The 24,492-nt window shown below is 38.7% G+C and overlaps 1 protein-coding gene across 1 annotated transcript; it reads left to right on the forward strand.

The window, feature by feature from the left end:
- The first annotated feature begins 6,202 nt into the window (after positions 1-6,202).
- On the forward strand, positions 6,203-24,278 carry LOC145351901 (vesicle transport protein SEC20-like). The gene is made up of 6 exons (XM_080201676.1): positions 6,203-6,309; positions 10,541-10,633; positions 12,087-12,178; positions 15,693-15,797; positions 18,376-18,494; positions 20,803-24,278. The coding sequence occupies exons 1-6, from the start codon at positions 6,226-6,228 to the stop codon at positions 20,997-20,999; spliced, it is 690 nt and encodes a 229-aa protein (XP_080057802.1). The 5' UTR covers positions 6,203-6,225; the 3' UTR covers positions 21,000-24,278.
- Positions 24,279-24,492: the final 214 nt, after the last annotated feature.

Here is a 24,492-nt window from a genome sequence, read left to right on the forward strand (position 1 = left end):
TTAAGTGAAATTGTTATGTTTTTAAATAGCACATGGTTGTTTTCAGAGCCAGTCACATGATTTGATCATGTTTTACTTTCAGTTTGTATGTTCACAGGGAAGAGCTCCTAGAATAAATCTGTAGTCGTTAGTTTGAATTTATGTGCACAAGCCACAGCCTTTTTTTGTTTGAAACAAAATCCTGACTCGCAGTTATAGATTTTATCGAGAAAAACACTTAAATGCAAGAAAAAGCCAAAATGAGGGTCCTCACACTTAGCATATTAAAAGGTTGGGAAAAATCAACAACAGAATTAAGTGTCAGAAGGAAGACCAAGTAAGAAAAATAAGTTCACTGTGTCGTTTTAAAGGAGTCAGTTTTTCCAATCAGACGGGTGAAATTCCTGGCAATATCTGACACATTTGAAAAGATGGTTTGCTGTATGGTTGGGCTCATTTGAAAAAAAAATCCATCAAGTCAACAGTCTCCAAGGTAAAAACAAAAGGGGAATACTTGGGAGATAGTTTAAAAAAAACTGAGCAGTCTTGAGTTTCTATTCTCTGCAAGAGAAATGGTGGGTCAATTAGGATCTGTGGCGCCTTTCAATGAAAATGAAAGATGGAGTTCCTTTTTAGAATGTTTTCAAAAATTTGTACAAGTGAATAAAATTGCAAACGAGAAGCTCGTATCACTTTATATATAGTGTAATAGGAAGTAAAACCTTCAATCTGTTCTGGAGCTTGGTTCACCTAGCAAAGTCAGGAACCAAAACTTAGTGTATTGATAATAATTCTTGACGAACATTACTCTCAAGTCAATGATCATCACAGAACAGTTCATGTTCCACTGAAGGAATCAAGTGGAAAGTGAAAGATTGCTCAGTTTGTGGCAATCTTACGAACTCCAGCACAACACTGAGTTTGGTGAGTCATTAGAAGATGCTCTTCAAGATCGTTTAGTTTGTAGTTTCCAAAATGAGGTCATCCAAAGAAGATTGCTAATTGAACATGTTTTGACTTTAAAGACAGCAATAGAAATTGTGGTGTTGATGGAACTGGCTGCTAAAGTGGCTTCACAATTTGGTGCAGGGATGAAAAGCCAAAACTTGGGAACTGCCCATAAGATGCCAAAACAGCAATAAGCACATCACAAATGGGCCATTCAGCAAATGAATGTTGGAGCAAGAATAGTCAATACAAAATAGTCACGTTGCAAAAGTTTGTTGGGCTAGACCAGCTTCTCCTGAGAAGAACATTCAGAAAAAGAAACTGGGTACCTTCAAGAAAAACAAATTGTGTTCTACAAAAATAATTTACAATATGGAAGAAAGGAATTATGACCATGAAGAAGAGAATGTCCAGAAATATGATGAAGAATTCCAACTGAGTATCTTACATACACGGTGAATCACTTACTGAGTGATTCCGAAGTTAAGTGGACAACTATTAGGATGGAGGTTGATACTGATGTTGCTGTATCTTTAGTTCCTGAGACTGCACATCAACAAAAGTTGATATAACTTCCTTTAAAACCAGCTGATGTGATTTTGAGGATGTACACGGAAGAGATCATGTCATTAAAAGGTTACATCATGGTCAACATATAGAATAGAGTTGCTTCTCCATGTAGTCCATGCTACTTTTCCAGCTCAATTTGGGAGATCATAGTTGGAGAAGATGAAGCTTAATTGGAGTGCTGGCAACAGATTGGTCAATGCCAAAACAGACCTGCAGCATCTTCTGGATAACTACAAGAGTATAGTTGAAGAGATGCTTGGCTCAATGGAGTTCAAGTGAAACTCAAGATAAAGCCTAATAGTCAACCCAAATGTCTCAAAAGCACGAGCAGTATCATATTCAATGCATCCCAAGGTCGAAGAAGAATTAGTACGATTTACAAAACACTAGTGTGTTTGAGCCAGTTACAATGAATGACTGGGCTATCATGAAACCAGATGGCTCAGTTCATTTTTGTGGTGATTATAAAGTAGCCATAAACCCCAGTGTTGTGTGCTGTCAACATAGAATCCTTACAGTTCAAATGGAAGCCATTTGGCCCATTGAATCTGCCCTGCTTCTCTGACAGCATTTTGCCCAGCACTATCCACATATTTACCCACTAATTCCCGCTAACTTGCCCATCTTGGGTCATTGAGCAGCAATTTAATATGGCCAATCTACCTAACCTGCAATTGTTGGACTGTTGGAAGAAACCAGAGCACCCAGAGGAAACTCACACAGACACTGGGAAATGTGCAAACTCCACTTACAGTCACACAAGCCAGGAATCAAACCTGGGTCCCTGGCAGTTTGAGGCAGCAGAGCAAACCACTGTGCCAGCAGATAGCTTCCTTTTAATTGAAGATCTATTTGCCAGGTTTTCAGGTGGGCAAAAATTCAGCAAGATCTTTCACAAGCATATTTACATTTGAATGTAGTCTCTGAATCTCAACTGTTGCTTAAATATCATTACTCATTAGACTATTCATGTTAAAAAAATTGCCTTTTGGAATAACATCTATTTGGAATAAGATCGATGGATCATAGAAGTTTACTGCATGGAAACAGTCCCTTTGGCCCAACTTCTCCATACAACCCAGTTTTTACCATTAAGCTAGTTCCAATTGCTCGTGTTTGGCCCATATCTCTTTATATCCATCTCACCCACGTAACTGTCTAAATGCTTTTAAGAAGACAAAATTGTACTCACCTCTACTACTGCCTCTGGCAGCTCATTCCAGACACTCATCACCTTCTGTGAAAAGTTGCCCTCCTGGTCCCTTTTGTATCTCCTCTCTCACCTTAAACCTGTACCCTCTAGTTTCAGACTCCTCTACTTTTGGGAAAAGATGTTGACTATTTACCTTATCTATGCCCCTCATTATTTTATAGACCTCTATAAGATCTCCCCTAAGTCGCCTATGCTCCAGGGAGAAAAGTCCCAGTCTAACCAGCCTCTCCTTATTACTCAAATCATCAAATCCCAATATCATCCCTGTAAATCTTTTTTGCACTCTTTCTAATTTAATAATAATCTTTCTATAATAGGGTGACCAGAACTGTGTGGCCTTCCCAACATCTTGTACAACTACATGGTGTCCCAACATCTGTATTCAGTGTTCTGACCAACGAAACCAAGAATGCCGAATGCCTTCTTCGTCACCCTGTTCACCTGTGATTCCACTTGCAAGGAGCTATGAACCTGTACTCCTGGATCTCTTTCTTCTATAACTCTCCCCAACACCCTACCACTAACTAAGTAGATTCTACCCTGACTTGATCTACCAAAATGCATCACCCCATATTTACCTAAATTAAACTCTATCTTCCGTTCATTGGCCCACTAGCCCAACTGATCAAGATTCCTTTGCAATCCTAGATAACCTTCTTTACTGTCTACTGTGCCACTGATCTTGGTGTCATCTGCAAATTTACTAACCATGCCTCCTAAATTCCCATCCAAATCATTAATATCAATAACAAATACAGTAGATCCAGCACCAAATGCTGAGGCACACTGCTGGTCCAGTTTGAAAAATGACCACCCTCTGTCTTCTGTCATCAAGCCAATTTTGTATCCAATTGACTACCTTACTCAAGTCTCATGAGATTTAACTTTACGCAACAACCTGCCATGCGGTACCTTGTCAAAGGCCTTGCTAAAGTCCATGTAGACAATGTCAATGCACTATCCTCATCTACCTTCTTGGTTACACCTTCAAAAGAACTCAATCAAATTTGTGAAACATGAATTTCATGATTTCCCACTCACAAAGCCATGATCAGATTTTATGTGGTCTTTATGGAATGTTATCTGGATGATATTTGGATTACAGAAACTGGTGAACAAGAGTATTTGAATAATTTAGAAGCAACATTTAAACATCTTCAAGCTCATGTTCTGCATGTCTAGAAAGAGAAATGTTTTTTTGCCAATGTCAGTCCAGTATTTGGGTCACATTATTGATAGTAAAGGCCCAAATAAAGCACCTCAGAAAATGGATGCTATATTAGAAGTGCCATATCCAGTAATTGAGGTCTTTTCTAGGATTAGTAAATTACTACGAAAAATTTCTTCCAAACTTAGCTACATTATTGAAGCCATTACATAACTATGTACAAAAGAAGGACTGAACAATGGAATGTGGGAAAACATGCAGGCATGCTAAAGATGCTTTGCATAAGTCTGAAATATTGGCTCATTTTAATCCAAAAGTACCATTATTGCTTGCTTGTGACACATCACCTTATGGAGTAGAGACAGTTGCTTCACGTATTATTATGCCTTTTGGAATAATGACCAATAGGTTTTGCTTTGCATGCTCTGCTGAATCTAAATATAGTCAACTAGAAAAAGAAGCATTCAGTATAACTTTTTGTGTTTAAAAGCCAGTCTGTTTATAGGCAATCAGCAATGTGCAAAAAATGCTGGCCCAGTCAGTGACACCCATGTCCCACAAATGGATGAAAAAAAAATAAACTTGGGTTGCAGTTGAGATGTATATCATAAAAATAGAAGCTTTCTAAAGTGAAATCCATGTGTAGAATATCACATAATTAGGGAAAACATTGCAAGTCTACTATAGTAGTTCTCAATTTTTTTGATTAAAAGGCCCCCTTTTCAAACAGCATATTAATCATAACAGTGCCTCCATCTAACCAATAATATATAATAATGAAAACACTGCTTGTAGAGAGTGTTTTAATGATGCTTTTAAGAAAGCATATATTACTTATAGGGTATGCCTTCCTCAGTACTTCTCTCTTTGGTGATATTTGTTAATGTCACTATTAACTCCACTTTCTAAAAGCTAACTTTTCTTGTTTTCCTGGGGAAAACAGATGAAACTGTGGAAAGTGGTCCTACAAAGACTTATAAAAATCCTACTTATCTAAATTACAAATTTGATCCACTTGCTGTAGTAAAGCAGTACTCTTGCAGTACGCAGGGAGACTGGCTGAAGAGTGGTCCAAAACTATTTTGATAGCTTTGAGAGTCTCCTAGTGCACCAACCTAACAGACTATTATTACATCACAGGTGGTCATGTAGACTCAATTGGCCGAATGGCCTGCTTCTGTACTTTAAAGATTCTGTGAAAACACAAGTCAGATTCATCTGCATGACCAATATCCTTTAATCTGCCATGCCAGCTAATTACCCAAAATGCCATTTTACTTTCAGCCTCAAGAGCAGGTTACCCTCGTGGTATGGAGTGAATCTTTGTGGTCAACTCGAGTATTAGATATTATACACTATCAAGATCTTCATGAGAGCGACACGTTGCAACTTTTGCCACATCATTCTACTTGGGGCTTTTATCTGAAAATCAGTGTCTTGCACAGCAGCATGCAGTTGTAGGAGTCCATGTGAAGATAAGATGAGACTTAAGCTCCAGCCCAGAACTCTCACATTTTCCTTTGAAAAAAATATACTTTATTTATGAAATGGCTTTAAAAAGTCAAAATGGCCACCACAATTAATAATATTCATCCTGCATCTGGTGCTTCAATATAATAAGGGGAACTTTGCAAACATTTCAAAATGACCATTACAGAAAGTGCAGTTATGTAGAAGTTTGACTCTGACCCACATAAATGAGCTGTACTCCAGAAGCATGTTATTACATGGATCCTTGGCAAGTCTGAGAACCATTGGTCTGCTGGACAATTACAAGAACAAGGAAATTAATTTTATAAAGATGTAGGAGAATCCCTATGGTACAGAAGAGCCCATCAAGTCTGCACCAACTCAGAGAAGGTATCTTACCCAGGCCCCCTCCTCCACCATTTCATATGGTTAATCAATTTAATTAACACATTTGGGACACTAAGGCTCAATTTCACATGGTCAATCCACCTAACGCGCACATGTTTGGACTGTGGGAGGAAACCCACGTAAAGACGAGGAGAACATGCAAATTCCACATAGTCACCCAAGGCCAGAGTTGAACCTGGGTCCCTGCAGCTGTGAGGCAGTCGTCCTAAACACCAAGCCACCTTGCAGCTCAATGTAATGCATTCCAAGTTTGAAATGGGGCTATTTTGTGTTTCATACAAAAAAAATGACAAAGCTGATGGCAATGGGATCAAAATTACAGAAAGGGGGAAAAGAAATGCAGCATTTGAATGAATGCAGTGCTGCACTCAGTGCAGTCTCTTGGTTGCTGGTGTGTTTTGGAATAAAGCGCTTTTGTTGCCCCGGCGCCGCCCTGTCGGCTCGCGGCCGCCGTAGTGACTGGGGAAAGATGGCGGTGGTTCAGGATGTACATGTCAGGATCTGCGCTCAGGAGATCATCAAATATGACCTGGAAATCAAAGCGCTGGTACAGGTGAGACCGTGGACACTTCACTCCTTGCCCCACTACCCAATAAAAGTTATTAGATTAGAACAATCTGGACAGAAGCGGCACAGAACTTGTGTATGTAGAGGCAGTTTGTTTTTGTATATACACACACGCAGTTTATAGCTTCGAAACTACCGAATTAGAGATGGGGTTGGTGTAATAACTGTGAAGAATACATATTTGGTTGTGCGGGCATATCCACATTTCAACCAACTAAGTTGAGGGTAATTATTCGAGCTTCTTAATCATTCTGGGCAGAATAACTGCGTTCTCTGAATACAGGCTAACTAGTAAAATGAGGAACAGACAGTTTGATTGGGGCTGAAGGAGAGGAGAATTAGAATCAACCAGAAGTTACAATTTATCTTGTTTATCTTGATTACCATCTCTCTGTTGACCAACTCATTCGCAGTCCCGCTTGCACCATTTAACCTCACCTTGGATGTTTTCTGAATCAGTCTCCAGCAGAAGGATTACAGGACAAAAGGCATCCCTTAAGGAGCATGGACGCAAACAGAAAATGTTGGAGAAACTCAGCAGGTCTAACAGCATTTGTGGAGTGGGAGAATAGAGCCAACGTTTTGAGTCTGGATGACCCTCTGATGAAGGGTCATCCAGACTCGAAACGTTGGCTTTATCAGCTCTGATGAAGGGTCACCCAAACTCAAAACATTGGCTCTGTTCTTTCAGTACAGATATTGTCAGCCCTGCTGGGTTTCACCAGTGTTTTTTGTTTCAGATTCCAGCACCTACAGTATTTTGCCCTTAAGATATAAGATATTATTCCTTAAGGAATAATGGTAGGAAGGATTATTACTTACGTGGCGAAAAACTGCAGCAGGCGACGGTGCAGAGGGACCTCGGGGTCCTTGTGCATGAGTTGCAAAAACCCAGCTTGCAGGTGCAGCAGGTGGTCAGGAAGGCTAATGGAATGCTGGCTTTCATAGCGAGGGGGATTGAATATAAAAGTAGGGAGGTCTTGCTGCGGCTGTATAGGGCATTGGTGAGGCCGCAGCTGGAGTACTGTGTGCAATTTTAGGCGCCGTACTTAAGCAAGGATATTTTGGCCTTGGAGGGAGTGCAGAGGAGGTTTACTAGGCTGATGCCGGAGTTGAGGGGGTTGAGCTATGAGGAGAGGCTGAATAAACTAGGCTTGTACTCAGAGTTTAGAAGAATGAGGGGAGATCTCATTGAGACGTATAAGATGATGAATGGGATGGATAGGATAGAGGTGGAGAGACTCTTCCCTCTCAGAAAGGACAGTAGGACTAGGGGGCACAGCCTCAAGATAAAGGGGGGGCGGTTTAGAACGGAGTTGAGGAAGAACTTCTTCACTCAAAGGATGGTGAATCTCTGGAATTCTCTGCCCGTTGAAGTGGTGGAGGCTACCTCGCTAAATATTTTTAAGAAGCGGGTTGATGGGTTTTTGATGAGAGAGGGGATTAAGGGTTATGGGGAGAGGGTGGGAATGTGGAACTGAGCCACGACAGATCAGCCATGATCTTATTGAATGGCGGGGCAGGCTTGAAGGGCTAGATGGCCTACTCCTGCTCCTATTTCTTATGTTCTTATATTATGTTCTTATATGGGACAACTGGTCGCCCTGTGTAAATATTACACTGATGTGGGTTGCATCATTTTATATCATTTACAATATCATGTTAGCTTTTCTCCATCCAAAGCATTTTTATTAAGACAGTGCTTTTCATACTTCTGGTTTATCCCAGAATTTGTGTTACTTTGTCTTTTTATAGGTTTATTTTAACAATTATTTAAACATTGGAAAATCTTTTGTCTAAACCAAAGGTAGAAAGTGACCAGCATTTATAATAGACCTCCAAGCAGAGTAATATGAAAATCCTGCAATAATTTAGGAAAAAATTAGATACTGTCGTAAAAGTACGGTTTAGGGCTGTTCTGGATGACAGAATTAAGATTGACTAAACAGCTGCCTTCGTCCATATGTATATGGTGATGGGCTGAGGCATTTAAGAGTTGGTTGTATGTGGAAATAGACTGAATCTACATTGACTATGTAACAGTTGCAGATGGTCTTTAGATAGTTTTGTTGGGAAGAATTTTTTTTAAAGCAGTTGAGTGGAATTCTTTGAATGTGGTGTGCCTTTTAGTTCCATCACAAGTGAGCTGAATTTGCACTTTACTCAATCTACCTCACCCCATTTCTTTTGGACAGGAACAGGGTATCCTAATTGAGTAAACTGCTTGAGAAACAGGTACAGCTTTCAATGTAGATGCAGAGCTGTATAATTGTGCCTCTGTCTGACTTAACAGCTTTCTTGCTGCTGATCAAAATCACTATCTAAAAAGACTCAGTTGAACAAACACAACACACAAAAGTTTAATGAATGTAACCTTAGGAAAGAAGACCAGAACTGCCACTTTAACCACACTTACATCTATGATGGATTTGATGGAAAATAGTTATAGAAATCAGTCCTAAATTTGTAACTTAATTTTTCACCTGTTTCTGCAAAAAGGAGGAAAAGTTCAGAAATATGTCCATAATAGACTAGGATCTGCAGAGGAACAAAGTGGGTTGGGTGTGCATGTACACATATTGGTAAAAACTAATAGACCAACTGATTGAAATGTTGGCCTCAATCTCAAAGAGGGGATCCTGGAGGAAAATCTGTAGTACTGTCTTCCACATGGCTGCAGCTGTTCAGTCAACTGTATTTTTCAATAAGAAGTCTCTCAAAACCAGGTTGAAGTCCAACAGGTTTATTTGGAATCACAAGCTTTCAGAGTGCTGCTCCTTCATCAGGTGAATCAGAGCTCCAAAAGCTTGTGATTCCAAATAAACCTGTTGGACTTTAACCTGATGTTGTGAGACTTCTTACTGTGCCCACCCCAATACAATGTCAGCATCTCCACCTCATGTATTTTTTCAAGATTTTAGGTGTAAATTGCTTTTTATTAGGTAAGTAATATGAATCAAAGACGGATAAGGAGTTGGAGTAGAGATTGGCCATGATCTAATTGAACATATTGGAGGTTCTGATTAGCTCACATCTGCTTCAATGTTCCTGTTTGTCGTAAAAGATAAAAGTAGAAGCAAAAAATAGTCCTACCTATCAGGTGAACACTCTCACGACTAGATGATATCACAGTCCTACACTGCCCAATCTCTTGCCTGACATAAGTTATTGGGACACATTACAATAGACATCTAACTAATTTTGAAAACCAGTGGTGAAACATGTTTCATTTTGTATTTCTGCTAGTTTTAAAGTAACAGAGGACTCTATGATGAGTTGTTATACTTTGCTATTTAAATTCATTCCACTAATTTTCAATGCTGCTAATTAAAGAATAATCCAAGCTTTAATGGAAAATGAACTACAAAGAGTTAAAAGTTCTTTGTATTCTCTTATTAAATTGTAACCTGCCTTTAAAGCTTTACCACAAGGATGGGTGATAAAATTATCCATTCATTAAAGTGTTTTGATTTCTATCACACTTGAAATGTTAAATATCATTCTCCAACCACTCTGAATTTCCAGCATTTTGTGCTATTTTGCATGTATTTTCAACTTTGTATATTTCACTGTCATTAGATAATTGCAAAATGCGATTTTAATCCACCATTTTGGCCTTGGAGGGAGTGCAGAGGAGGTTTACTAGGCTGATTCCGGAGTTGAGGGGGTTGAGCTATGAGGAGAGGCTGAATAAACTAGGCTTGTACTCGTTAGAGTTTAGAAGAATGAGGGGAGATCTCATTGAGACGTATAAGATGATGAATGGGATGGATGGGATAGAGGTGGAGAGACTCTTCCCGCTCAGAAAGGACAGTAGGACTAGGGGGCACAGCCTCAAGATAAAGGGGGGGGCGGTTTAGAACGGAGTTGAGGAGGAACTTCTTCACTCAAAGGGTGGTGAATCTCTGGAATTCTCTGCCCGTTGAAGTGGTGGAGGCTGCCTCGCTAAATATTTTTAAGACGCGGGTTGATGGGTTTTTGATAAGCGAGGGGATTAAGGGTTATGGGGAGAGGGCAGGAATGTGGAACTGAGCCACGACAGATCAGCCATGATCTTATTGAATGGCGGGGCAGGCTTGAAGGGCTAGATGGCCTACTCCTGCTCCTATTTCTTATGTTCTTATGTTCATTGGCTAAGAATCCCTCATCTATGTAATGTTAAACCCAGTCTTGAGTTTGAATAACTGGATTCTGAGCACCTGTTGATTTCATTGCAGGATATCAGAGACAGTCCCGGACCTTTGAGTTTACTCACTGAACTAAATGCTAAAGTGAAAGAAATGTTTCAGCAGCTCCGTCTTCGAATACAGGTGAGTACAGGTAGCAGACTTTTTTTGACTTAAAATAGTGTTTAACAAAGCATATGAATATATTAACATTAAACTAGATACACGATCAGACTGAACAATTACGCTCAATGTCATATTTTGAGGAGGAGGTTGAAGGGAGAGACTTTGAGGAGGTATTTAAAGGTGTGGAGAGGTAATGTTGCAAATTTAGTTCTGCCTTAGATATACTTACTCCATGGTGTCAGTCACTCTTAAGTAGCCTGAGTGCTTACCATTTATGAAAATTAGCACCCACTCTGTATGTATTTGTGCAGTAAGAGGACCTTGGAGCGCAACAGTGACACTCCCTTTTGTTCTGAACTGGAACTTTATGTTCTACACATGCACATCTTCAACCTCTTTGAAGAAAAACACAGTTTATTACTATGTAAGGCATCGCTTCTTTTGAAGCACACACTATTTTCTTTCATGATCAGTAAAACACGGCAATGAGATTGACAAGGTAGGGAGTCCATAGTGTTATGGTTTGTTGGATCTGAACTTAAACTGAGTGTGCAGCTCAAACTCCTTGTTTGACGTGAGGATATTCATTTCCTGCATTCTTTTAGGGACTACCTCATTTTCTTTCAGCCTCTTTAGCTTTGCTTATCATAATGCAATAGCACTATTACTTGTAAGGGGGTAATTTCCCATTTTTGATAACCTAGCAATTTGCAAATATAGATGCAAAAAGCAGCAAAAGTCCCTTCAACATGTTTTCCACATGACCAGCTGCAGCTCATTCTATTATAGACACTGCCCATTCTATTACATCTCCTGAGGGAAGGTTCTTTGAACCCCATCTGATAAATGAAGGAAATTGCAAAGTGTCTAGTTCACATTAGTTCATCACTGCCTAATAATTCACATTAGAAGCTTTGCTGACTGGGCCCAAATCTTGGCAAAAAGGGAACAGGTTTGATGGGCTCAATGGCTTCCTCCTGAAGTTGATCATCTCTGTTTTCATGAGTGATTGGTCCTGTTTTTAATAGAGTTGTTTCACTGAGAGGAAACAATGAAGACACGGCGATGAAATGGAGATTTAAAATATACTCATTCTGCTATTTAATGTTTTAAAGCGAAGCCTTGAGAGACATTTTCGGGAGACCAAAAAGAGAAAATGAATAGGACGCTGTGTTGAGACTGCATCCTTTGTTTAAGGAAATGCTGTCAGCTGCTCTTTAAGAGCAACTGACTCTTCACCACTCCACTAAGTAAACTACTACCATACAAAAGGTAACAAAATATGATGCGGTTCATATTCTCTTAGCCTCGGTATTTGTTTGGACTTCCCCATTCATTTAGTGTGCAAAGTAGGTGAGATACTGAGAAGACAAAGGAAAACGTTGTAAAGGAAAGTAATTCACTCTGTGGCAATATCCAGAGCTGGATTTTCTGGCTTTTGAAAAAACATACTTTTCTGATTTTCCTGAAGAATCTAGAACAGATGGCAAAAGAACAAGACAAGGAATCTGATAAACAAACACTGCTGGCCGAAGTGGAAAATCATCGTAAGCAGATGCTAAGGTAAATGATCGTTAGGGTGTAAGTCTGATAATTTTAGTTTCAATCTTGACTTGTTTTGGATTATGCATATTTACTCTGCTTGCATATGTTCTGTTCATCCTTTAGAATAAGGTTTGAGAGGTCAAAATGATGACAGAGCCATCATCCTTGTCTATTTCAGTCATCCAATTGCTATGTAATTATGTCCTCAATTTGCATCAAATGCTACTCTTATCAAATGGAGTTATTTTTGTAATAATTCTATAACTTTAATACAATGTATGTTTTATATCAGCATGCTGCTGTGGTATCAAAATATTTGTAATACAAGATTTTAAAAAGTGAAATTTGACAAATGATAGCTAAAGGTTTGCATTAGATTACAGTATCCAAATTTGGGGATGTTAATAAAATTCACTTTTTTTAAATTTCTCCACTCAGTGAATGTGCAGCTAATATGTCTATGCTCCTTCCACTCTGTCACAGTCACAGCTTATTTTGTGCAAGCCTTGCTGCAGTGTCTTCATGCTCCAGCTTGTTAGAATGTCATAGCTTTCAGTGCATTTTTTTGCCCTATTGTGCATTCTTTTTAAGTATTAATTGCCTTTAGGATGTTGCTTCTGTTGAAAACAGGTTAAAATATTAATATATGACTTGAATCACAAGCAACAAGTTCTGGCAAATTTTCTCTGTAGCAAGATCTGTATGAAAACTGCATCCCCATCTGATTCTTGTGTACTTTCTGTATTAAATTAATTCTTAAAATGTTTGTAATTAAGTTTTTAATTCTGGACATAGTTTGATTTCAAAGTGCTTGGTGCTGTTTTGTCATTAAAGGTATTTGGAAGTTGAAAAGGTCCATAGTAAGGATTAAAAGCCCAGTGATTTGAAAATGGTCTAATTGTGCTCGGTGAACTATGAATTTATACTTTGATTTTTGTCAGTTCTTTCCTGTCTTTAATTACTATTTGAGAAACAAAATGAGAAATGCTGACTTAAACTAGATGAATGTTAAGTGAAATTGAGCCCCATGTGCTGATAATTTAATTCTGAATCATATCAACAAAAAGAATGGTTGTACCTATTGTAATTGACATTAATTCTGTCACATATAAAGCATTGATATTGCCAGTTGTGAAATGGCTCTGCATACTGCTTTTGATGGAGGAGTGGATGAGCAGCAAAGACTGGGTTGATTTCTGCTCGTCTGTGGATGATATCTTATAAAGAAAATCGAGAAGCTATTGTTTAGAATGATCAAAAAATCTTGCATATAATTCTATACATGAAACTTTAGTAGAACCCATCAATTGCTGTACAATTTATGAAATGCTCATTAACAATTTTTACAAAGTTGTAGCGCAGAAAGAATGCTGGATTGGTTCCACAATGAATCATTTTTGTTATTAAATTCTGAAATAAATTGCTTCAAAAAATCAGCAGGTTAAGATGGACATCTCTTCAGGTCCAAAGCAGATGATGATCAGTGTAAAGTTGGATATCTTCTGAGTTGCTATGCTCCTCTGCCTTCCTTTAGCCAGTTCTTTTGCACCTTGCTGTTATATTATTCAATACTATCGTTTGCATCTTGTGAGTTTCTTATCCCATACTTTCCTACTTGTTTTTGAATAATACTTCCATACTAATTTTTAAATATTTATGTATACTAATAACGAAGTGTGTCACAAATAGATTTAAGCAAGTAAGCAACAACAAGCGACAGTAACTAGGTAAAAACAGATGATAAACTTTAGGAGGAGGCCATTGAGCTCATGAAGTTTGCTCTCCTTTTGCCAAGATTTGCTTCCAGTCAACAAGGTTTAAGGTGTGGTGAGGAAGATGCATAAGTTTTTCGTACCCGCTATCATTGGGGCACCTATTGATATCCAGAACCTACACAAGATCTCATGATTCAGCATCACCAGCTGGAAATTGCACTTTTCTTACTCTATTTCCAAGGGATGGAAGTGTTTATGGCTTATCTAACCCATTGTCAGATTTTAAAAATTTCCTCAAAATTCCTTTTAAATGTTTCTTTATTCCTCATTATGGGACAGCATCTTTACATTTAGAATAAATGAAGGAGGTCATGTGACCTGTTTTGAAGTATGCCTGACAGTAAATCAGTTTGTATGCTTGTCAGAGATCAGAGGCAGTCTTTGATTCTTTTAGTGGAAAGAAGTGCATGGTATTAAGGCTTGGAGACAACGGCTGTAGTCTGACTTTACAATGGGTAGACTCAGAGTCTCCCAAAATCCGAGAAAGGTGAAGAAAGTATAGGTTGTAAACAGTTGGATTGTAATCTGTTGATTTAAATTAATCTTTCAGGAGTAGCTCATTAGCATTTTCACCTAATGTGTTTCACGTTGTCCTGGGGAAAAAGGCAGCAGAAACCATTTTTCAGATCAAGTTACAGGCTTCCCTACAGACCAGTCCTATGTGGTCAGCTGAGAGCAAGGCTGCTTGCTTTTGCAAGCTCCCACAGGTTGATGTGGAAGGGAGGTGTTTTCTAGTCAAAGCGCCACAACCTTTTAAGGATTCCAGACTTGTTTTGGCAACGCCAGGGGAAGAAGAATCATCAGAACAAGCTTTATTACTGGTGGTGGATTTGAAATACTTGTTGAAAACTGAGGAAAATGCTTCAGGCGTCACTTAAAGTTACTACTTGGCGACCCAGGAATGCACTGGAAGTTGAGAGTAGCTTTGAAGAGAGCTGAGAGTAACTGCTTGCTATAAGGACTGTAACTCTATGCAGAGTGCAATATAGTACAGGTTGCCTACGAAAAGAATATAGTGTCTAATCAATTGTATTTTTAGTCATTTGTTACAGTAAAAACTTTAATGTGAAATTATGTCATGTCATTCTTTCAGTTGGTAACTGAATGTTCAAATCTCAAGTTATTGGTCTCTGTGGCAAATATAACAAAATTTAAATTCCAAATTGTTTTGTGTATATCTGTTTCTGTGCAAAACAGTTATAAAAAATATATTTTTAAAAAAATGACTTTTATGGGCTTACTTTCCAAGGAATTGAATTGATCCGGTTCACATACGCAGAACTGATGATAGTTTGGTTGTTTAATGTCAGTCTACTTGGTGACACCACTTGTCTGTATTTTCTTTATATATACACAAGGTTGCCCCACAATATGCACACAATCAGGTTACTTCAATCATGTGTATCTACATTTTTGCTTGTTACAAGTTTTCGTTCCTTTCTGCACAGTACCTTGTACTATAACACTGGACAAAAAAATTAAAATACTTATTGCCCCAAGCTTTCAAAAACGGCTTCAGGCACTGAAGGCAAAAAACAGCACCGCCTTCCCTCTCTGCAAAAGATTACCCACTTTCACCAAGTTCCCAGTGTTTACACTCTGTAGACGATATATTCTGTTTACAACTTGCAGCCAGCTTGTATGGCAAGTCATAAACAAGCTAGAAACATTGCTTTGGGAGGAAGGTGCAGATGATTCATGAAAAGATTGGTTAATTATTTTTTAGCTTGCTCATGTTATTCCATGCTTCTTTAAAGCAACCAAACAGCTTGGCGAAAAGCAAACCTGGCCTGCAAGCTTGCCATCGACAATTATGAAAAAGATGAATTGCTACAAAGTGGAGATTCTTCAATTCGACAACGGTACCTTAATTATATTTTTTAAACACATATATATAGTTTTGCAGTATTATTATTCATTTTCAGAGTGCATTGTATTTGTTTGTGAAAGAAATTATTAATCTGTGTTTTGGGATATCTTGACAGATGATAATTCGGGGGTAGGATTTTGTATAAAACTTAACTAAACCTCTAGAATGTCACAATTATTTCCTCAGAGTACATAAGTTATCCAGAAATCCCTCTCTGCAGCACTGTTCGAATGATTAGATGGATGAATACAAATGTGATTTGTGGCATCTCTCTTCCCTGGTATAACTCACACTGCATGAATTGAAGGCACCTATTATATATTCTGTGTGGTTTTGGAGAAGGATTTAGAGCAGTTAAATTTCCAGAACAGAAAGTCCTAAATAATTGAACTTTTAACATGACCCGTCTTTGACACCAGCAGTATAGGAGCCTTCATGTTTTGTTCTACAAATTTTAATTCTTGATGTCTTACTTAACTGTGCCATTGTGTGCTCATTTCTCTTTATCCCCCACCACCCCAGAAATTCAATTGTGATATAGTTAGAGTAAAATTGTATGATCTGAACCTTATGATCTGAACTATATTTATGCGTGTATATAACTGCAATGAAGCAGGAATATCTTTCAGTAAGTCTTTTTGAATATAATCATGTTCAGTCTTTATGAAAAATGAACGTACAACTGCTTTGTTAGCTTTTCATAAGAACATAAGAAATAGGAGCAGGAGTAGACCATCTAGCCCCTCGAGCCTGCCCCGCCATTCAATAGGATCATGGCTGATCTGTCGCGTCTCAGTTCCACATTCCCGCCCTCTCCCCATAACCCTTAATCCCCTTGCCTATCAAAAACCTATCAACCCGCATCTTAAAAATATTTAGCGAGGTAGCCTCCACCACTTCAACGGGCAGAGAATTCCAGAGATTCACCACCCTTTGAGTGAAGAAGTTCCTCCTCAACTCCGTTCTAAACCGCCCCTCCTTTATCTTGAGGCTGTGCCCTCTAGTCCTACTGTCCTTTCTGAGTGGGAAGAGCCTCTCCACCTCTATCCTATCCATCCCATTCATCATCTTATATGTCTCAATGAGATCTCCCCTCATTCTTCTAAATTCTAATGAGTACAAGCCTGGTTTATTCAGCCTCTCCTCATAGTTCAACCCCCTCAACTCCGGTATCAGCCTAGTACCTTTCAAACAAAAAGAACATAAGAAATAGGAGCAGGAGTAGGCCATCTAGCCCTTCGAGCCTGCCCCGCCATTCAATAAGATCATGGCTGATCTGTCATGGCTCAGTTCCACATTCCCGCCCTCTCCCCATAACCCTTAATCCCCTCGCTTATCAAAAACCCGTCAACCCGCGTCTTAAAAATATTTAGCGAGGCAGCCTCCACCACTTCAACGGGCAGAGAATTCCAGAGATTCACCACCCTTTGAGTGAAGAAGTTCTTCCTCAACTCCGTTCTAAACCGCCCCCCTTTATCTTGAGGCTGTGCCCCCTAGTCCTACTGTCCTTTCTGAGCGGGAAGAGTCTCTCCACCTCTACCCTATCCATCCCATTCATCATCTTATATGTCTCAATGAGATCTCCCCTCATTCTTCTAAACTCTAACGAGTACAAGCCTAGTTTATTCAGCCTCTCCTCATAGCTCAACCCACTCAACTCCAGTATCAGCCTAGTAAACCTCCTCTGCACTCCCTCCAAGGCCAAAATATCCTTGCGTAAGTGCGGCGACCAAAACTGCACACAGTACTCCAGCTGCAGCCTCACCAATGCCCTATACAGCCGCAGCAAGACCTCCCTACTTTTATATTCAATCCCCCTCGCTATGAAGGGCAGCATCCCATTAGCCTTCCTGACCACCTGCTGCACCTGCAGGCTGGGTTTTTGCGACTCATGCACAAGGACCCCGAGGTCCCTCTGCACCGTCGCCTGCTGCAATTTTTCGCCATATAAGTAATAGTCCTTCCTACCATTATTCCTACCAAAGTGGACCACCTCGCACTTGCCAACATTAAATTCCATTTGCCAGTTCCTGGCCCATTCGCCCAGCCTATCTAGATCCTTCTGCAGACTCTCCACACCCTCCGCGCAATTTGCCGTTCCACCAATCTTGGTGTCATCAGCAAATTTCGACACCATACACTCAAAAGGCATAGGAATAACATCAAAAATTATATATTGATAGCTGTCAATGAATACTGGGGGGAAAAGATCTTGAAGTAGACCCTCCCTCCTCCTTTGCAGTTGTTGTTCTGCCTGAAACTCAAAACAGTGCTGAAAAGTGATAGCTGAAGAAAAACTCCTAGTGCATTTTGAACAAAAATAAATACATTGTCATTACTTTTACATTCTGTGCATACGTTTGGATGTTCTCTAAAACAAGCTCTGTAACAGGGTGTCTTGTGAGTGTTGCTGTATTTTCTATCACAGTTTATATATTCCTGTTAGAAACTGTGATCAAACTGTCCAGGATGCTATTGCGTTTCTCATTGAAATGAGAACAAACAATGAAGCAAGACCGACAGAAAAAAAATACTGCTGCTGAAATGGAATAAGTTCTCTTGGGTTTCAGAAAGATGACAAAGGAAGGCTTGGTACAGACTGCAAGCAGCATTACAGAGAGTTTGATGAGTATCAGTCGGATGATGTCACAACAGGTGCAGCAGAGTGAAGAGTCGGTGCAGACACTAGGTAAGGTTGAAGTCATGCATATATATCTCTCCTCCATTTTGAATTATTCTATGACACGAACAATTGCTGTCTGATTATTTATTTCATTTTTGCTTGTCCAAGTACATGCAGGGTTAAAATTTAAGTACACTTCGTTCAAGATGTAGAGAATATACGTTACTGTCTACTATACCGATGTATAGTAGACAATAACATTTGTGTCTGTGTCTGTACTTTGTTTCTGTGGGACTAAAGATTTGTTGCTATGTGTCTGTACTTTGTTTCTGTGGGACTAAAGATAACTAAGTGTGCAGATACCAATTCAGAACCTTAGACCTGTTTTGCCCAAGTGCCATCTCTTGTGGTTGAAGTTAAATTCAAGTTAAATATTGAAAGACAGCAAAATATTTCTCAAAAAGAGGCCAAACCATTTATTTCAACTGAGGTTGATTGGTATAGCTAAATACTTGGGTTAATTAATTAGCTGGAAATTAGCTAATCTGGGGTGGTACAAGTGGTTAGCACTGCTGCCTCACAGCACCAAGGACGTGTGTTCGATTTCTGGCTTGGGTCACTGTGTGGAGTTTGCATATTCCCCCTATATCTGCGTGTGTTTCCTCTGGGTGCTCTGGATTCCTCCCACAGTCCAAAGATTTCAGCTTGGCCATGGTAAATTCTGCCTCAGTGTTCCCAAACAGGCACCGGAGTGTGGCGACTAGGGGATTTTCACGGTAACTTCATTGCAATGTTAATGTAAGCCTTCTTGTGACTAATAAATGAATCTTACTTTTATTTTTTATCTGAGGTGAAAATTAGTCTTTTCTTTGCAAGATCCATGATTCCTTGCAGTCCTGGAATCCCTACAGTGCAGAAGTAGGCCATTTGGCCCATTGAGTCTGCACTGACCACAGGCCCTATCCCTACAGCCTAACACAGTTATCCCACTAATCCCTCTAACCCATTTATCCCAGCACACCAAGGGGCAATTTAGCTTAGCCAATCAACCTAACCCACACACCCTTGGACGGTGGGAGAAAACCGGAGCACCCGGAGGAAATTGATGCAGACACGGGAGAGAGTGCAAACTCGCCACAGTGTCCCAAGCCGGGAATCGAACCTGGGATCTTGGCGCTGTGAGGCAGCAATACTAACCACTGTGCCACCCAGTCTTCTTGATAGATAAATCTGTAGCCTGGAGCTAATGATAGTTGAGCCTATGTTGACTGTCTTCAGTAAACATGACGCCAGCAAGGGTACAAGTCAGTTAAAGATAGCAAGTGACAAATAAGTATCCATCTCTTGAGGGTCTCTTTCGTGTTGGTTAGTGCAGCATATGCACCTTGTTTTTGGTGTTCTGAAGGCACTGGCAAAATTTTGCAATTACTGTAAATATGCTGTTTGTATCGAAACTGTTTTACTATCTGTTTTATGCACAGTACATTTATCTGGTAGTTTTTGGCCTGACCTCTTGTTTGATACCACAGAAGTCAGTGTCTCCATGGTACCATGTGATATATTCCAAAAAGATTGCATACGATGACAACGGTTCGATGTTTGATTCCCACATCTTACTCAGTTTATCTTGATATTTTGCAGCAAAAGACGCACCACTTCTGAAAGTACTTAATGCAAAAAAAATTGAAAGCAAAAACTTGGATTTATATAGCACCTTTCACTTTATAGGAACATCCTGAAGTGCTTGACAGCCACTGAATTAGTTTGTAGTGTCCTCATTTAGGAAAATGTGGCAGTCCATTGGTGCACAAGGTCCCACATAGAGATATCAGATAGAAGGTGATAAGGTAGTAACTGTTGGGATGGTATTATCAAATGTAAAGATCCAGGATGTAATATTTCAATTATTTTTATCTCTCAGTTCTTCCCTGATTAATAACTGCTATTTTGTTGAACAAGACAGTTGCATTAATAAAACTGGAAATTTTTTAGTTAATTGCAGTTTTGCATTGAAAGCTATAAACACAGATTCTACCATTCTCGGCTCTTATAGTCTAGTGAGGCCTTCTGACAAGGGCAAATCAAAAACTATATTATCAATGTATATAGTTGGTGCAATCATTGTTTTTTTAGTGATTATTTTCTGTTCTTCAGTGATAAGTGAATGTTCTTTGGTTAGTTATCAAATGTAATGGAAGATATAATCAATTCAGGTTCCCACCACTCTACTGGCTATGGTTTTCACTTTGAACTTGCTTTGGTATTTTACAACTCGCCTCAGTTTTTGATGCTATTTTTAAAATAAATAATCTTGCTGTTTGACTTGCATTGTACTGTTCTAATGTAAATCTTTATTTTTCCTTTTTACTTAAAGCAACATCTTCAAGGACTGTTCAGGAGACAAATGAAGAATTTAAAAACATGACTGGCACCATTCAGCTGGGGCGCAAACTGATCACAAAGTACAATCGCAGAGAGTTGACTGACAAGCTACTTATTTTTCTAGCATTGGCTCTATTTTTGGCAACTGTAGTATATATTTTAAAGAAACGCCTGTTTCCTTTTTTATAAAGCTGGAATAAGTGGCATACATCAAGTAAGAATTGAAATTGGGAATACTTTCAAATTATCAAAGACATAAAACCAATTCAACTGTTATATTTGCATGTGAATTGGAATGGAAAAACATGGAGATCTGGGTCCATGTTCCTATGTTCTAATTGGAATTCAATTGGGAAGTTAAATGATCTCCAGTGCTAAGCATCACTGTTTCCATCTTAATATTGTTTGTGTTTTTTTCCCCCTTTAGCTGTATGCTATTATCGAGAAGCGGGAACATCTGCTTAAGAGTTATCTTAGAAAAGCTAAAATTTATGAGATACAACATTTTTATTAATGATATCTGTTCCATATTATGTATTGTCAAGCCAACTGAATTTGATTGGATTTTCGAAAATTTTGTTATCAGTGCAAGCAAATATCTTCAAATTTGCTCAAATGGGACCAATTACTTACCTGCATTGTGGAACAGCAATGAATCTGTTTTTGCAATCCCTGTTCATGTTTCATGTATCTGTGCCTGTTATTACAATTATTAGAAAGTTTGCATGTGTACAAATATGAAATAGATCCATTAGAAAATATTTAAATACTAATATGTGGACTACATTATTAATTTTATTTAACTTGTACATATGAAGAGTCCTGCCTAGGGAATAAACTACAAATTATCAGAGTAAAGCATTTATATTACAAATTGTCAAAATAAAGCTTTGAGAAAAAGTGTAATCTATTATTGTCTAATCTTCTGTTAGTGAAGGGAATTCAGTTTGACTATCTTTGCTTTGACCTCTTATTCAGGAAATAGCTTCTGTGCATTTTATGCCACATTTATGCCCTTTTATTTCAATTGTTTTTTTTCTTATTTAAAGTTGGATCTTTAAAGGCATCAATAGGACTCAGTTGTTTGCCTTTTAAGATCAATCAAACGGAAACATGAGAATTGATTTGCGATGTGGCACAGTCCAACTTCTCCCCCTCGTTTGACGGAACAATGTACCCTGAATAAAGTAAATTATGTGGCAGTGGTTTAAGTGGATGAGACAGTCTGGTTCAGGATTATGGCCTTTAACTGATCTGAATTTCTCCTTGCTAACCGAAGATTTGTGAACACAATCTATTTCCTGCTAATAGTAGTTGTGATATGTAGAATTATAGATTGATGCAACACTGATAGAGGTACCTCTGGTAGAGATACATATCTGCACCAATAAGTTCTTTCTCCTTGTTACCATGATATCTTAGTTGACTAATTTAATTTAAATGGACCCATTAATAGCTGTATACCAGCAGCACTTTAATTCAGCTAAGCAACTGTTCCTTTCTCCATGAAAGTATTTTGCTCTGTAATGTACCTGGTGGCTTTGTTGTGGAGGAGAACCTGATTGAACTGGCTCTGCTGCAATAGTTGGTGTTCATTTGTAAAATTTGACCTTAAGTTCGTTATTGAAGTGAGCAAAGACTGAAACTGGAAGTGGTACTGCAGAAACTGCAATCCTTTCCCCAGCCCTTCTAAACATGGCTGAGATTAGTTATTAAGTTGTAGTGGTGAAATTATAAATGTGCACTGAGTTCAAATCTACTGTGCCTCTAGCTGGTCACATGCAAAAAACAAAGGGGGCATTTTGACATAAATATTGGCCAGTTGGTTTTGTTTTCTACCAACTTTTAGCAAAAACAAGATAACAAAGATGAACAAAATAGTTACTGATCTGATTGAGTTTTATTATTGGAATCAAGGATCCAGGGAAAGTTATCTTCAGCCTTGTTTACCTGTTATATTTGGGATGATGCCCAAGTGCGGAAATGTGGGGTGCAATCTTAACTGCCATTCATGCCACACTCCCACTGCAGTGAAGTCAGAGAATTTGGCAGCCAGCCAAGTCTCCATTCATGACAGTGGGATGGGAAAATCCTGCCAGCATGAATAGTGGTAGAATTCTGGCCAATGTTAAGTTTGAATTTTTTTTAAATAACTTGGATTTTGTGAATAAAATTGTTACAACATCAAAACCTGTGGTGTAAAATCACTAATGAAAATATAGCCAGCTCAGTAGTGGCAAGAGATCATTCGTGTACAATAATTCCTTTGCTGTTAGTGTTGTACACCATTGTATAGAGTCTTTTCATTCTTAATCATTTTAATATTGATATTAATGCTATTCATTGTTAGGCCAAATTTGGAGCATTGTAATCAGATGTTGGGAAGATTGTCTTTCATACCCTAAAACTTGGTTTTAGAATCCATTTATTTTGCTGACCATATGCTTTGAATGCAACATTTGTTTAATGGCTGTCAACAGTTTTAGATCATCATGTTTGTCACTGTGTCAGTCTGCTTTATATCTTCAAGTGTGATTTCAATTGAAAGGGAAATTTAACCATCTCAATACAGCAAGACTTCAGTGAAGTTAACCAGAAAGCAAGGTGGTTTGGAAGTGTCACAGAAATAAGCTCCACTGGTAAATGTCTAGTGAGCAGAAGGACTTAACTTCAACATGTAGGTTTTGTCATGAGACTATGACATTCCTCGCTGACACCAACATGTTTATCTGTAGCCAAAGCCAGACCAAAAATAATAACAATTGTACAAGTGCAATGTAATCTGTGTGGTACTGAATTTTAAAGAATTTACACTGAGTTGCATCAGTGATCCGGGTACAAATTGCATTCAGAATTGCACTACTTTTAAGATTTTTATTGTTTGTGTTTCCACATGCGTATTTGAATATCATCAAATGTAAAATCTTTGGCAGTTTCTTTTATTCATTTGTGGGACATGCATGTCGCTGGCCAGCCAGCATTTGTTGCCTATTCCTAGTTGCCCTTGGAGGGCAGTTGGAATTCAACCACATTTCTGTGGCGCTGGGGTCACATGGAGACTAGATGGGTTTTTCCAACAATCGACAATGGTTTCATGGTCATCAGTAGATTCTTAATTCCAGATTTTTTTTATTGAATTTGAATTCCACCATCTGCTGTGGCGGGATTCGAACTCGGGTCCCCAGAACATTAGCTGAGTTTCTGGATTAATGACCTAGTGGTATAATTACTAGATTATCTTTAAATTTACATTAGCGGTAACATGATGTAGTTTTGTTCATACAGCATGATTCCAGTTGAAAATGGGTTGATCATAAAAATGCAGATTTATAATCAGGCTAATCCACTAAATACCTCAGGGTAACCCAATTTTAAAGAACTATTGTACAGTGGTCAGTCTCTTGCTGTTTGTGTCATTTTGCCAAAAAAAATCTAGATTCACATGGATCCACAACTAATGTAAACTTTCAGTGGTGATTCTTTGTGATGGAATGCTGATGCCTGTACGTGAGAATAAATCTCTTCAGAAAGTGTTGATATTTAAAATCAGATTAAATGTGATTTAAAATATTTTTGATTTAATATACACAGCAAACAGCCTAACATGTTGGTCATTCGAAAATGAACTTAATCTAGGTGTCCAAAAGCCACTTTGTCTTCCCAATTATTTGGCCTTGCAGTA

This window comes from Carcharhinus amblyrhynchos, chromosome 13 (assembly GCF_965287045.1).
Source record: "Carcharhinus amblyrhynchos chromosome 13, sCarAmb.v2.hapA, whole genome shotgun sequence".
Lineage (NCBI taxonomy): Eukaryota > Metazoa > Chordata > Chondrichthyes > Carcharhiniformes > Carcharhinidae > Carcharhinus > Carcharhinus amblyrhynchos.

Bases quoted from the DNA above. Each gene is read 5' to 3' on its own strand.
- LOC145351901 (XM_080201676.1), top strand. From the start codon at position 6,226: ATGGCGGTGGTTCAGGATGTACATGTCAGGATCTGCGCTCAGGAGATC. The intron at 10,634-12,086 runs GTGAGTACAGGT...ATTTTCCTGAAG, and splicing joins AGCTCCGTCTTCGAATACAG to AATCTAGAACAGATGGCAAA. The intron at 12,179-15,692 runs GTAAATGATCGT...GCTTCTTTAAAG, and splicing joins CATCGTAAGCAGATGCTAAG to CAACCAAACAGCTTGGCGAA.